We start from the raw sequence: 14,447 nt of genomic DNA, 5'->3' as shown, positions 1-14,447 counted from the left end.
ACACACCAGGCTGAAAATAAGTTTCAGAGAACAATGATGAATGAACAATTTAAATACAATGGGTTTCACTTATTTTTGTACAAAATCCCAATCTTTCACAATGTATTTTCAATGAGATTCACCTTTCCTTTAACAATGAAGAAACATCAGTACTTATAACACTGAGCAGCAATGAATTCTAATAAGGATGCCAGGAGCTGCTCATTTTATTTCTTCCCCCATTTGTTACCTAGAAGACTTAAACACTGCCAAGTTACAGTTACTGGATTTGTAAAATATCCTAAAACTGACAATGTGCAAAGACTATCAATTTTCCAATACCTATTAAAACTGAACCTAAAATTTGCTAAAGCTCACACGTGAGGAAGTCCAAAAATGTGTAAAGCCTATAACTAAAGTATAAGAATAAGTAGAATAATAATACATATAGCTTGATAAAGTGAAAGGTTTAAAGCATACCTGATTGCTTGAGTATTCTGGAAGCTTATCTGGGGCACACAGCACAACAGAATGATGATCATTTGGGTTCCCTAGACACTGCCAAATCATCTTCACTGTAAGCTAAAATTGAAAGAACATCCAGAATGAGTTTATTAAAACAAAAAATATTTACCACATCAATGAAAATAAAAGATGCACCAATGATAGTGCGTCCTCAACTTACACTGCCACAGAGTTACACTGATTCGATCTTATAGGGCTTTTTCAGTGCCATTAACAGCATTTTATAGTGCTAACAGCAAGAATAGGCATCAAGTAAATGGTGTTTACAGTGCTGTAACTTGATGCAACATCAAGTTTTGGCGCAAAAACTCAAGTTATGGTGCAGCGCTGCAAATTGTATAAGATAACCTAAAGTAAAATGGATGCCTGCTGCACCTAGATTAAGAGCACCTACTCATACATGTGTAGGATGACTGATTGATAGACTGAATGATTGATTACAGCTACTAAAACTGGCATCATGAGATGAATGATAAACAGCCCAGCAAGTAAGTGCTAAAAAACTTGTACCACAAACCCATAAATAAGAGTTAAACACTCATCCAATGACATCCACACTAAGACAAAATATTCAGGAACTAATATACCCCAGTAAAAAAAAAAACCAGCTGATTGTGATGAACAGCAATAAAAGATTATTACGTGAAAAGGTTGGACATGAAGTTCTGCCATTCATATGGTCAATAATAATGTGAAAGTACTGGTAGTTGAGGCTTGGTGGCTCTGTTTTAGGCGGGAGGTTTTACTTGCCATATAGTTTGGAGTTGAGATTTAAAACTTGAACTCTGCTAAACCAGCAATTATAACAACTGTAAGGTTTCACATTTTTCTTGCATACTGATAGACCCTTTCCAATGCATCATTTGTAGCAGCTGTCCTACATAATTTATCATTGATTCTTTTGCCCATAGATATTAATTAATTTTCACCATGTAATTTCTATTTATAAAATTTTCACATGGCAAAAATGGTCTAGTTTCATAACAACATATGGAATACAACACTCTTGATATTCCTTAAGTATTTTAATCTCTGATTATTGTTTATCAATTAAAATGTACAACCAGTTTAACAAAAATTATTGCCAAAAATGGTTTAATAAAGATTCAACATTAAAACTAATCAGAATTTGATAAATTTTCTATAGCAACTAAAAACGAAAGAACAAAAGACATACCTTGAGGTTTGGTAGATGAAGAAGCCTGGCATCATCATATTTGGATGCTGTCCTTACATACACATTCAGATCTCCTTTAAATATTAACTTAGCTGGAAGGAAAAAAATTATACATTAGTGAACCAAGTAAACTATGACTAAGAGTTAGGAGATAACATCCATCTTTCAAGAAAAAAAATTTCTATACTAGTACATTAAAACTTCGTGTGCCATCATGAATCTTTCCTTAACAATGTAACAATTTCACTCTCTTGCAACATACAAAACTGCATCACACTTTAAACTAGATGACTAGACTTAGCAAGTAAATGAAAGGGTGTTCTTAAAACACAAAACCTATAAAGAGTGCTGTGAGAAGCACCACAAAAACCATACCATATGAGCTCTATCTAAAAGGAGTAGAGCCTCAACAGCCAACGGAATCCTTTCCAGGATCAAAGGGCTTGGAAATAAACTTATCTACCCCAAAACATGTTTTGTCTTTTTTTATGTTATCCATCAGTGCTGAACAGTACTTTTATTTCCTTAAACTGTTCTTTTCCTCCAACAAATTGCCCTGTTTTTATACCTTAACTTAATTTTTGTATAAGGTACTTTCCTTCAGGGCATCAACTGTAGTGTGTGTACCTTGAGCAGTGCACTTTACATGGCACAAAACATTATTTGCAGCTTCATCTGTTAACTTTGGACTCTTCCTACCAACCTATCATACTTCTAACTTTACTTTGCTGTCATTTTCATCTCAATTACAAACAACTTCCTCAAGCAAGGATTATATGAATCAAATTTTCAATACCTGGTCTCACTAAACTAATACAGTAACAACACAACAGTACCACCTAATATTTATGCTCACTCACTTCAACTCTTCTTGAATCTATATTAAGTGATAATTGGGAAATGTAACTTGTACCTGTGGTCTTTGTTGATCTGGGCTTTACAGCTTTGTCAATAAGTGGGCTGGTCTGAGAGTTGATTATGAAACTGGACATAGCAGTGGATATACATTATACTGTTGAGTGTGGAAAATAGTCTATATGTGTGCCGTTCTAATCTAAGTAACAATTTGATGTGTCAGCACAACAATTTGTGAAGGGTTTGTGTTTCCTTGATGGAAAGTTGAGGTTATCTGCATGCACTGCAAAAAGCAGGTTAAGATTACACTGGGTTCCACTGTTACTTACTGAAGTCACCAAGAGAAGAATCATGTCAGGAAAACCTACATGATTTGAATCTTGTGACTTCAGTCTTGTGGAACATAATATAAATAGTTTCATGTATAGCTGGTGTCATTTACTTTGTTGACACAATAAAATGATAAAAGTAAACATTGTACTGATTAATATGAACAGTTAACTTTTGAAATTAAATGCTTAAAAAATGCAAATTATGTACACTCATCTTACCTGTAAATAATGAAGATGAAGAATTAAGTAACTGAATTTTATTTGATCCCAGACAGCAAATGGTAACTAAATGTGGAAAATGATAAATTATGAAATAAAATATTTTGATAGCAGAGAGAGGACACCATTCTAAGATATAAGAGATCCTAAACTGCATCAACCATTGTTCCACCAGTCCTAGCAGTTAGTCAGCAATGGTTTGCTCATATTTTACAATGCATGCAGACATACATACAGATAAGCAGTTTGCACTTTGTAAGATCAAACTAAAATTAATATAAAATAGTTACACAAATTACTTTTCAAAATGTTACCTACATAACAACTTACCTACTGCTAACATTACATCATAAAACAGCTACAAAGATACTATTAACAGTTACAGCAAAATATTGGCGGAAATATCATCATATCTCTAAAACATAACCTGCTATACTTACTTTTAACTTTCTTTATGGTATGCATGCCAAATTCCTCAGTGGATGATATAAGCATTACAAAAACTCACAGCTGTCAATTTTGTAAGTCTCTCATACACACACACACACACACACATACCCAGTAAGTCTTAAGAATAAAACATAAAAGGAGTTTTACAACAGTTCCTAAAGATCTGTAGTAATAATTTTTCTTAAAAACTGTTAACTGCATTATATTAATGACTTAGGTGACTAGATATGTACCACTGGTGTCGTGATAATATAAGTCTATCTACAGGAGTTTTCTCAATTACGTATTAAGTTCATGGCATACATAACCTTTCTGAAATATTAAGCAAATCTAGAGAGAAAAAAGTTTACTTGAAGAACCCTTAACAACATCAAGTGAATTATAGCAGCATGTGTATACGAAATGATACAAAGAATCAATGTTGGTACCATTTGTCCAATCCATTGTAAGGTTCAGCCAAGTTAGTTCCATTTCTTCTGTGGTATTGTAGGGATCAAGGGAGGCATGCAATAGCAGGGTCATACGCTCTACCATGAGGGTGAGCCGTCCATGAAGGAGCAAACGCATCTTATCCCACCACGGCAGCGGCGTTGATGGGTCACGAGAGGGCTGATTAATCAAACCTAAAGCTGTGGAGTCAAACAAGAGACCATATTAATTTATGAAAGTAAGTACATGGATGTGCACTAATTCATTATCATACATTATCTCCTCATTGACAAACTCATATAAACTGTGAAAAAATATTACTCAGAGCAAATGTTTTAATATCTGGATGCCTATAATCTACAATAGCAAAAATTTTCTTTCACCACAATTTTCAGATATAAATTTCTATTTAGCACGTAAAATAATTTAAAAATCTATAAAGTAAAATTTTCTTAAAATCTTTTGTCTTCCACATCAGTCTTTTCCTATGGATTAAAATGTCTACACTTTCTCTCAGCACAATAATTGCAATCACTCCTTGCCAAGTATTTGCGAAAAGCGTAAAGTAATAACGATTGAGTGAAAATGGCATGCACTCCGTTTGTCCACTCTCAGGAAAGAGGGCTTAGGTAACTTTAAAGAGGGCTTAGGTAACTTTATATGTTTTTGAAATCATAAAAAAATAATAATAATGATGATCTGCAAAAACCACGCGTACTAACCTATATTGAACTGAGCAACAGCAGGTTCCCAGCAGGGTCCATAAGCAGCTGTAAAAGACTTGACTTCACAGGAGAAGTCATGGTAGAACTTCAAAGACGCCATGGTACGCTCAATCATTACGTCCGACCAAGGTGCTCCTACCTCCACTTTCATTGTTCTGATAGCTAAAATCCATAAGTAGGTTTTGTAAGTCAAAAGAACTTATGATTACTTATTATAAAGTAATTGCCAACACCAGAAATTCATTTCCAGACTTTCACTAGGCTCACTTTAAGGATTTATTTTTACACAAGGCAGGTGAATACTGAAGCAAAGGATACTGATGAAAAGCCACATAAGTCACACTGAAAGTATGTCTCCCAACAGTCATTATTTCTACATCACTGTACAACAACCAACTCATTTGTCAATAAATACAATTAAAACATTAGATCTGCCATGACAGACTATGCCAGAAACTGCCTGCAGTTAATAAAATTATGATCAAAGATTCTTTGCACTACTATCATTTATAAAAACCAATCTTAGCTGCCCACTAATCAGTAAACTTAATTTGAAACCTTTTAAATAAAAACATATTAGGTGAAATGAAGAAATGTTACAATCACATAAGAATACAAAAAAGTTAACAATCTGGGTCACATCCATTTCTCATTTTCTGTCTGTACAAGAAACAACAAACTTGCCTCTTTTAATTGCTCGCTGCTCAGCACCTATAAGTCTTCCCCAGATTTCTAGATCCTTCATATCCAAAAGTTCTTGAGGGTAGTCACGTAACTTAAACTTCCACTCAGCACAAGATGCTGATACCATACGGCACCAAAGAGTAGAAAATTCCAGTCCCTCTTCGGGCCATGGTCTGTAATTACAACATAAAATTATTTCCCAATGCAAAAAACGTATTAAATATGCTGTACAAGTTGAAACTCATAAATTTCTTAAGACTTATACATAGCGCCATACTTACGATTCAGGATCAATGTCAATCATGTGTTGCACTACTCTCTGAGTGCCATGGAATGTTGGATCTGCCATAGCAAAGATAACAACATCTTCCATCTTCCACGTGAACAGCTGTGTCCTCATAGGTGCTGATTCATACATCTGGAATTTGTTCATTCATAAGAAAACAAAAGTAGTTGAATATCACAGAGTATACATTGCCAAATATCACTTAATCACAAAACTTATATAATGAACCAGTACAGTAGATATAAGTACCAAAAATAACTTACAGTAAATAAAGCAAACGTCAGAATTATTAATGAGTTAGTAATTTTAAATTATAATTCTTCTAAATGAAGTAATCAATACTACATACTTGAATTACCTCGCTCATTTCAGATATAATAGGTAAATTCAGATTAATCCTCCCTATATTACGTATAGAATGTTAAGAAAACTGTACTCTACCCTCTAAAGGAAAAATTCTAGAATGACACTAAAGATATTATTCCTACCTGCTTAGATCTTTTGATGTACGTTTCACTGTTCTTTTCTTGTAAATTCTTATAAAGTTCCTCAATCTTCCCAGTGGGGAGGAAGACCATGGTCTTCCTAAATTCCTCAATCTGGAAGACAAGAGAACAAATAAGATCACCTCTGCAGCTAGATCTGACTAGTTATTCATTGTTTTTCAATTCAACTACGAAAAGTGCTTCAAAACAAACATGTTACTTAAAATCAGCTCTAATTTGTGGTCTCTGAATACTTAAGAAACTTCAAACATGTCTAAAACAAAAGAAGAAAGGCAGTATGCCTTGTGTGTTTATGTACAGTGGACCCCATATTTATGTTCTCAGCATCTGTGGACTCACGTATTCACAGATTCCTCTATGGACCATACCTATGCAATAGTCACCGGAAATTCGCATATTCACGATATTTTTCTGCAAGAATTATCCACAAATTACTGTATTTTCATATCAATTTCATGATTAAATGCACTTTTTGTGATAAAAATATTTAAAAACCAGGTATGAACACTTTTAGTGGGTTTCTCTTGAGTTTGAACTAACAAAATAGGCAATTTTAAGCATTTTTATAGGGGTTCTCTAAGTATTTGTGGATTCTAGCTATTCGTTGGGGGGAAGTTTGGAATGCATTCCACTCGAATACGGGCAGGGTCCACAAGATACTTGGGTCCTCAATTGCCTCACTTTGTGTTGTATTCAGAGCTGTATACAGTTATGCAGAATATCCCATACCTTGGTTGCTTTCAGGATTGCCTAAAAGCACATAAACCATTAATCTTCCAATAGCCAATGCCATGGCAAGAATACATGCAGATATCAGAGACCACATTGCAGGAGAGGCCTTGGGTAGGAGCTATGACAATATCTATAGTTATCCCATTGACCCCTTTTCACTCAAGACCAGAGGCCAAGGAAAATTTGTCACATTTCTGGATGTTCTACATTGAGTAATGCAACTAGCAGAGCTAGAGGCCATATCCAAACATATTACTGCTTCTTTGTCATTTCCTATGATAGGCATTATGGACACAGTTTTGTTTGCAGAGATGGTCAGGCAATTATCACACACACTGGATTCAGCTGCAAACAGGGCAGCCATGTACAACTTGGAAGGATATACAATAGTCCATCATATGAAAAGGTGGGATTACTAGCAGCACAACCAGTCACCATACCCAGAAAAGACCAGCAGGGACGCCAGGCACTGCAGCCAGTACATCCTATCCTCCAACTCCACTGAGGACTCCTTCAGTGAGATGACAGCAGTCACACTTTTGGCCTAGAAGAAGGGGCAGCCCCATCACCATGTTTATACACTATGGGGGATGAAGCTGGATTTGGTTCTCCTACCTGCACTGATTCCTCTACTGATAGTGAGGAAGTATCATCTTCCTGAAGGCAAGGGCCCCACTCACATTACAGCCAGTGACTTTGTTGCCTGCAACAATGAGCCTGAGAAGGTTTGGACTTAGACAGTGACCAAAAGTTTATTTTACTGCAACTGACAGTAGAGGAAATGCTGGGTGGCTTCCCAGGCTTTTGGCAGTGGTGTCCCATCACTAACTTCAGCCTACACAACAATATCTCCAGCAAACCTCTTTCAGGCTGGAAATTTCTGTTCCATACTTATTCAGGAAATGTAACTTCCTAGCGTTTACATGCCTAGCCAAAGACCTGGATAAAATTCAGGCCTCTATAGGGGCTGTCAGTGACACTAGTTACTTCTCTTTGGATACAGCAATAGTGATTTTAATGGAAGTTTAAATGGCAGGCCTTTGGAAGTGCAAAACCACCTTTGCAAGTTTTTACCTTATGAACATGATTCACAAGCGGTTAGATTCATACTTGATGGGACAAAGTAATAACAGAAGGCTGAGCAGTGCTTGCTTTACCCGAGTTTTTGGACTTAGTAGAAACTCCATCCTCTTCATATTAATCCTCTCATTCCTCAGCAGCTCCCCAAATTCACCTAATTAATGTCTGTTGTGAAACAAATCTAATTTTTAAAAATTACATTCAATTTTTTTTTCTACAAACTCACTACTTGTATTACAAAACTCCCACCTCCAAAACCTACTAATCTCTTGCAGCTAACAGCAGTGACTACATGTTAAGTGAAACGGTTGACATCTGGGGACCCAGAGGTTCATAGGTGCATGCACAGAGCTACTACTGCTCTTCACTAGTCTATCAAACAAAAGACAGAAGTGACTGAGACACTGAAACATAAATGTGTGCTAATCATAAGTACAGAGTTTGTGCCCAAAAAATTAGTTGAAAAAACTTCCATTCAGTAACCGAAGTTGCATGATAATTAACATTACAACCTTTAAATCAGGAGAAAATCATAAAAATGACAGAATCTTACCCTGTAATCAAGAGCCTTTGTTCTTTTACAGCTTTCTTGGTACTCATCTTCCATGAGTTCATAATTGTAGCGGAGTTTCACTTCAAAAGGATCATCACCTATCTCCAGAAGCCAATGCCTTACCTGCCATGAAAAGTCAGTAAAATGAGAGAATTATGAAAAAGAAAATGACTGCATTCCATCTCTCAATTACATTATGGAGCCTGTCAAGACAACTGCATCAAAAACCAATCAGGTTTTGTCACTATGCTGGTTATCATTAAGAACCTCATTATGAGATATCCCTTATAAATTGTAAAATTTACAAATGCACTGAGGATCCAATAACTACAGGGCAAACATTATACCAATAGGTTTAAATTGTCCTTCTAATTCTGTAGCTATAAATAATGTGTTAATAAAAGCATAACCACAAAGTATAGTGGAAAAAAATGATAATAACAAATACTTCAGTACTCATACAGCAAATTAGCTACTAAAGCGTTACTAAAGGGATGAATTTCCAGCATCAAAAGGTCCTTCACAAAACAAATTACATAAATGGAAAAATATACAAACCCTGATCACAATATCTGGAGGTAGTGGACTATCAGAAGTGAAGACTTTTGGTTTGTGATTGTGAACTTTCTTAATCCATTTTATAACAGAAAGAAGATCATCACTGAAAGCCTCGGCAAAGTTGTAGTTATAAGGGAAGGTAGTTTTCCACGTGTCAACAGTCAATTTCCTGTTAATACAGTAATATATATGTAATTATCCTTTGTAAAATAACTGAACTTTTTCTGATACAAGAACTAATAACAAACTTTACATGCTAATAAGAGTGTGATGGAGAAGAATTTTTTTAAACACTATCTTTTCAATATAACATATGAAAAAATTACATACATAGATAATTGTCAAAATTCATCTAAGTTTTACAACTTTTCACTTGTTAATGCATGAATATTCTAAAGGGAAAAATTAACAATAGAGCTCACAGCCATACCATAATGCCTGGGTGAAAGCATACACAATCTACAAACAATGCCATATGCAAATCTGTATACGTATGGTCTATTGTATCACTTCCTAATAACTTATGTTTTCCCTCCCTAAGTAGGGGACAAAACCTGGTTTCAATCTTTTTCTCTGAATGACATATTTAACATTATACATAGCAGATGGCCCACAAAACATTATCACGGTAGATCTGAGTGGAACAAATTTCTTCTAATCTAAAATCAAAATCCAAGTCAAAATTTACCAAGACTTATTCTGCTTCTGACTTAATTCTGGAACAGCTTCTCTTTCTTCTCTAACTTCTCGAGACTGCAGTGCACGTGACAGTTTGCCTCCACTCAGAAACATAACATTGTGTTCATCAAACTGAATCTGAAAATCAGGAACATTTCTACTGTAGCACAATAATTTCATATACAAGATTTTTCACTAATACGTAGTACAGAGCAATATATTTTCTGTTGACACACTAATACATGCTCAGGGACTGGATTAGGTGGTAGTTTAATGCTGGGTAAGATATCCAACAGTAGATAGAATTCACCATTTGTTGCATTACTCTTATGGTCTTGGGTCTCATAATAATATAAAATAATAATATGCAGAAATTAATCCATATTTTAAAAAATCCTGCTCATATATACTATGAACTGACCAAAACTCATTAACTGAATTATAGTTGAAAATACCCTCAAACCGAACATAAAACTTAAAAAGTGCAGACTTGACTCTAGAATATTTAACTTTTGATTACAGTTGACCCCTGCTATTCGAGGACTTCAGATTCGCGGACTTAGGTATTTGCAGATTTCTCTATGGACCTTATATACCCATTATTCACTGGGAATTCGAGTATTCATGGTATTTTTCTATGAGAAATATCAACATATTTCTGAATTTTCATATTAAATTTCATGATTAAATGCACGTTTTGTAATAAAACTATTAAAAAAAATAGATATAAGCCTTTTTAGTGGGTTTTCCTGAGTTTGTTTGAATTAACAAATTAGGCAGTTTTAAGCATTTTTGTAGGGGTTCTAAGAATTTGCGGATTCTAGCCATTTGCGGCGGGGTCTGGTACACATCCCCCTCGAATATGGGGGGGTCCACTGCACACCAAATTTTCTCAAAGGAGATGAAAATAAATACAAGAAAATCTTGCTATGCCTTGATATAAAATAAATAAAACATCAATTAATGTGATGTTAACCCTTAAACGCCGAATGGACGTATTAAACGTCGAGTCAAAATGTCTCCCGTATGCCGAATGGACGTACCATACGTCGACTCAAAAAAGTTTTTTTAAAAATTCGCGGAAAAATACTTATAGGCCTACCAGCCGAAAACTTTTGAATCACGCGCCTTGGGGGATGCTGGGAGTTCACGGATCAAGGTGTTGTTTTGTTTACAATCGTTACACAGGCGCGCAAGCGCGAATTTCTTTCTTGCCGCACTAAAAAGTATCTGTGACACATCTCGGAAATTATTTCGTCACTTTGACATAATTTTTTTACCATTTTAAATTAGCTGTTACATGGAGTATTATATATGAAAATGTGTGCATTTTTATGTAGAATACAACAATAAAATACTCATGATTGTAGCTTTTATCAGTTTTGAGATAGTCTCATATAAATAACGATAAGTGCCATAATTTCAACCTTCGGTCAACTTTGACTCTACCGAAATGGTCAAAAAACGCAATTGTAAGCTAAAACTCTTATATTTTAGTAATATTCAATCATTTACCTTAATTTTGCAACTAATTGGAAGTCTCTAGCACAATATTTTGATTTATGGTGAATTTATGAAAAAACTTTTTCCTTACGTCCGCGCGGTAACTCTTCCGAAAAAAATCATACATGCGATTGTGGTAATGTTTGCACCATTTTAAAATTAGCCGTTATATAAAGTTTTATATATGGAAATGTGCGCAATTTCATGCACAATATAACTAAAAACAACCCATGGTTGTAGCTTTTATCAATTTTGAAATGTTTTCATATAAAAAATGATAAGTGACAAATTTTAAATCTTTGGTCAACTTTGACTCGACCGAAATGGTCGAAAAACGCAATTGTAAGCTAAAACGCTTATATTCTAGTAATATTCAAGCATTTACCTTCATTTTGCAACAAATTGGAAGTCTCTAGCACAATATTTCGATTTATGGTGAATTTATGAAAAAATAACATTTTCTTTACGTCCGCGCGGTAACTCTTCCGAAAAAATCATACGTGCGATTGTGGTAATGTTTGCACCATTTTAAATTAGCCGTTACATAAAGTTTTATATATGAAAATGTGCGCAATTTCATGTAGAATACAACAAAAAATAATTGAAGGTTGTAGCTTTTCTCATTTTTGAAATATTTGCATATAAATCATGATAAATAGAAAAAAAACCACGTTTGGTCAACTTTGACTCTACCGAAATGGTCGAAAAACGCAATTGTGAGCTAAAACTCTTACAGTCTAGTAATATTCATATTCAGTCCTTTATCTTCATCTTGAAACAAATTCGAAGTCTCTAGCACAATATTTTGATTTATGGTGAATTTAAAAAAAAACTTTCCTTCCCTCCGTGCGCGGATTCTCCGCCACAAATCGCCGAAATGCGTACGTCCCATTCTCGGAATATTTGCTCCGTTTTATATTAGGCATTTCATAGAGTTTTATATATGAAAATGTGCACAATTTCATGAAGAATAAAACGAAAAATATTTGAAGGTTGTAGCTTTTCTTATTTCCGAAATAATTGCATATAAAAAAATATATATAAAAAAATTCGACATTCAGTCAACTTTAACTTGTCAGATATGGTAAAAAACTGCAATTGTAAGCTAATACTCTTACAGTATAGTAATATTCAATCATTTGTCTTCATTTTGAAAGAAATTGGAAGTCTCTAGTACAATATTTAGATTTATGGTGAATTTTTGAAAAAAATATTTGTTCACGTCCTCGCGTTACGAATTCATGCATTATTTTGTGATAATATTTTCTCTGTGTTGCTTTTATCGTTTTACAATGTGTTATATACCAAAATGATTGCAATTTAGTGTACATTACAACAAAAAAAAGTAACTTGTTATCTTTAACCGTTTTGCACACAGAGCGCGATTTGAATACAATTATATATGAAATTTCATTTTTGCGCTATCATATATCGCATTATTTATATATGATAATGATAATTTTTTTCATTTCTGATGGTTGCATACTAAACTTCAGCCAATGACAAAAAAATGAGCCAAAAATGAACTCTTAATCTTGAAAACTAAGCGTGCTGTGATTTTTTGAATAAAATATTTTTTCCGCTTCCGCGCTCACTCTGAAAAACCTCCGGCACACGGGAGACAATTCTTTTTTTACCGCTTCGGCGTTTAAGGGTTAAGCAATTAGAGAATTTATGGTTACATAAATATTTTTAACAACTTTAGTGACAAAAGCTTACCTGGAGTTGTTCTGACTGACATGATATTCTACCATTAGCCATGAGGTATGTCAGGTCTTCTGCAAAAGTTATTTTACTAACATTAGTCATTACATAAGGTAAAACTAAATCATCAAAATAAAATTTTGTTTCATGAAAACAAACTGTTAATCTAACAATGCCTATTTTGTCAGCCTCCACAACCCTGTTTAAAATGTTTATAGAGTTGAAGGGCAACATTTTCTGAAACCATCCATCTCATGTCGCATCCAAGAACAGGATTAATATCCTTACTTGTAATAAAAAAAATCAATCATTAAAGAAACCTGCACCAGACTTCAGGAGTCCAGTGAGCAATAACAGATCTTGCTGAGGCTCAAAAAGCAAACAGGGAGAGTAAATCAGTGAAGCAGAGACTGGGCACTGAATTAACATTTGGTAACTAGTGATTACTGTACTTCATTTCCAGGTGAGGCATCCTATAATGCAACATTACTTTTATCAGTCTACTATTGAAAAATGAATTTTGAGAAAGAAGATTCTTACAATTGTGCACATTCAACTGCCCGGTCAATAACTACTACCATGGTATTCTTCCTAACAAATACTTCAATCTGGATGGTATATACAGTATGCTATTGTGGTGAAAGATCTTTACATCAAGAAATTAACATAATCAGCAGTTGTGTAGGAACACAGGAAATTTGCAAAATCATTATGAAAAGGCCTCAAACAAGAGTGCTTGACAGATGGCATGCTTCAGCCAAGTTATATATTGCCCCTTGTCAAAAAAGACAGTATTGAGTATGTTCTGTCAAACTTTACTAGCAAAGACATTTATGTTATTAAATCTATGCAAACATGCCATGTTACGTTGTAAAGTTAAAAAAATCCTTATTAACTATAAAAGGTGAAATGGTTCTGATGGTGATAAACTGTCACAACTTTATTAACTTCCACTAAAATTTAATCAATAGAAGAGGCTCACTAATAAATGAATCCGCCCAGATTCATCTAAATCTGTTTGCTAATTCATGATATTTGTCAGAACACACAAAATAAAGAGGTAAAATCATAAACTCCACATAAATTTGTTGGCAGCAGTAATAATAAAAAAGTAACTTTATAAGAATTATTACTCACCTAGAATGAAATACATATGATGCTTGGAGAGCTCTGCTCCAACACGTATGTCTCCTCGTGCAACAAGCTGAAGCTGCAGAGAGCTTTTTTCACCTGCTTCTTCTTCCCCTGGTGACTCAGCAACTGGGTGGCTTTGCTTTCCTACAAATAAATGAGGTTTCAAAATCTTGTGCGAAAACTAAGCTGTTGTATCCATTAAATCACTTTTTTTTTTAACACCAGCATGAACAACATTCATATTCTTCAAAAATAGTGAACAGCACATGTCAGGAAAACTCAAGAGCTGCAATGCAAATTTATTTCCAAAATATCTTGGTATTAGTTGATATGAGTTG

General features: G+C 34.4%; 1 protein-coding gene across 1 annotated transcript in view; it reads right to left on the bottom strand.

The window, feature by feature from the left end:
* Positions 1-14,447, bottom strand: part of LOC135201558 (protein hobbit-like) — a 105,206-nt gene that overhangs the window by 20,211 nt on the left and 70,548 nt on the right. Inside the window, 12 exon segments of the mRNA XM_064230563.1 lie at positions 460-561; positions 1,682-1,773; positions 3,966-4,166; positions 4,689-4,853; positions 5,376-5,548; positions 5,657-5,793; positions 6,150-6,260; positions 8,533-8,655; positions 9,091-9,259; positions 9,779-9,906; positions 12,991-13,049; positions 14,113-14,253. Of these exon segments, the coding sequence (XP_064086633.1) occupies positions 460-561; positions 1,682-1,773; positions 3,966-4,166; positions 4,689-4,853; positions 5,376-5,548; positions 5,657-5,793; positions 6,150-6,260; positions 8,533-8,655; positions 9,091-9,259; positions 9,779-9,906; positions 12,991-13,049; positions 14,113-14,253 (1,601 nt within the window).

Source organism: Macrobrachium nipponense, chromosome 28, assembly GCF_015104395.2.
Source record: "Macrobrachium nipponense isolate FS-2020 chromosome 28, ASM1510439v2, whole genome shotgun sequence".
In the NCBI taxonomy this organism is placed as follows: Eukaryota; Metazoa; Arthropoda; class Malacostraca; order Decapoda; family Palaemonidae; genus Macrobrachium; species Macrobrachium nipponense.
Note: the sequence above shows the minus strand (reverse complement) of the source record. Positions and strands in the feature narration are given on the sequence as shown.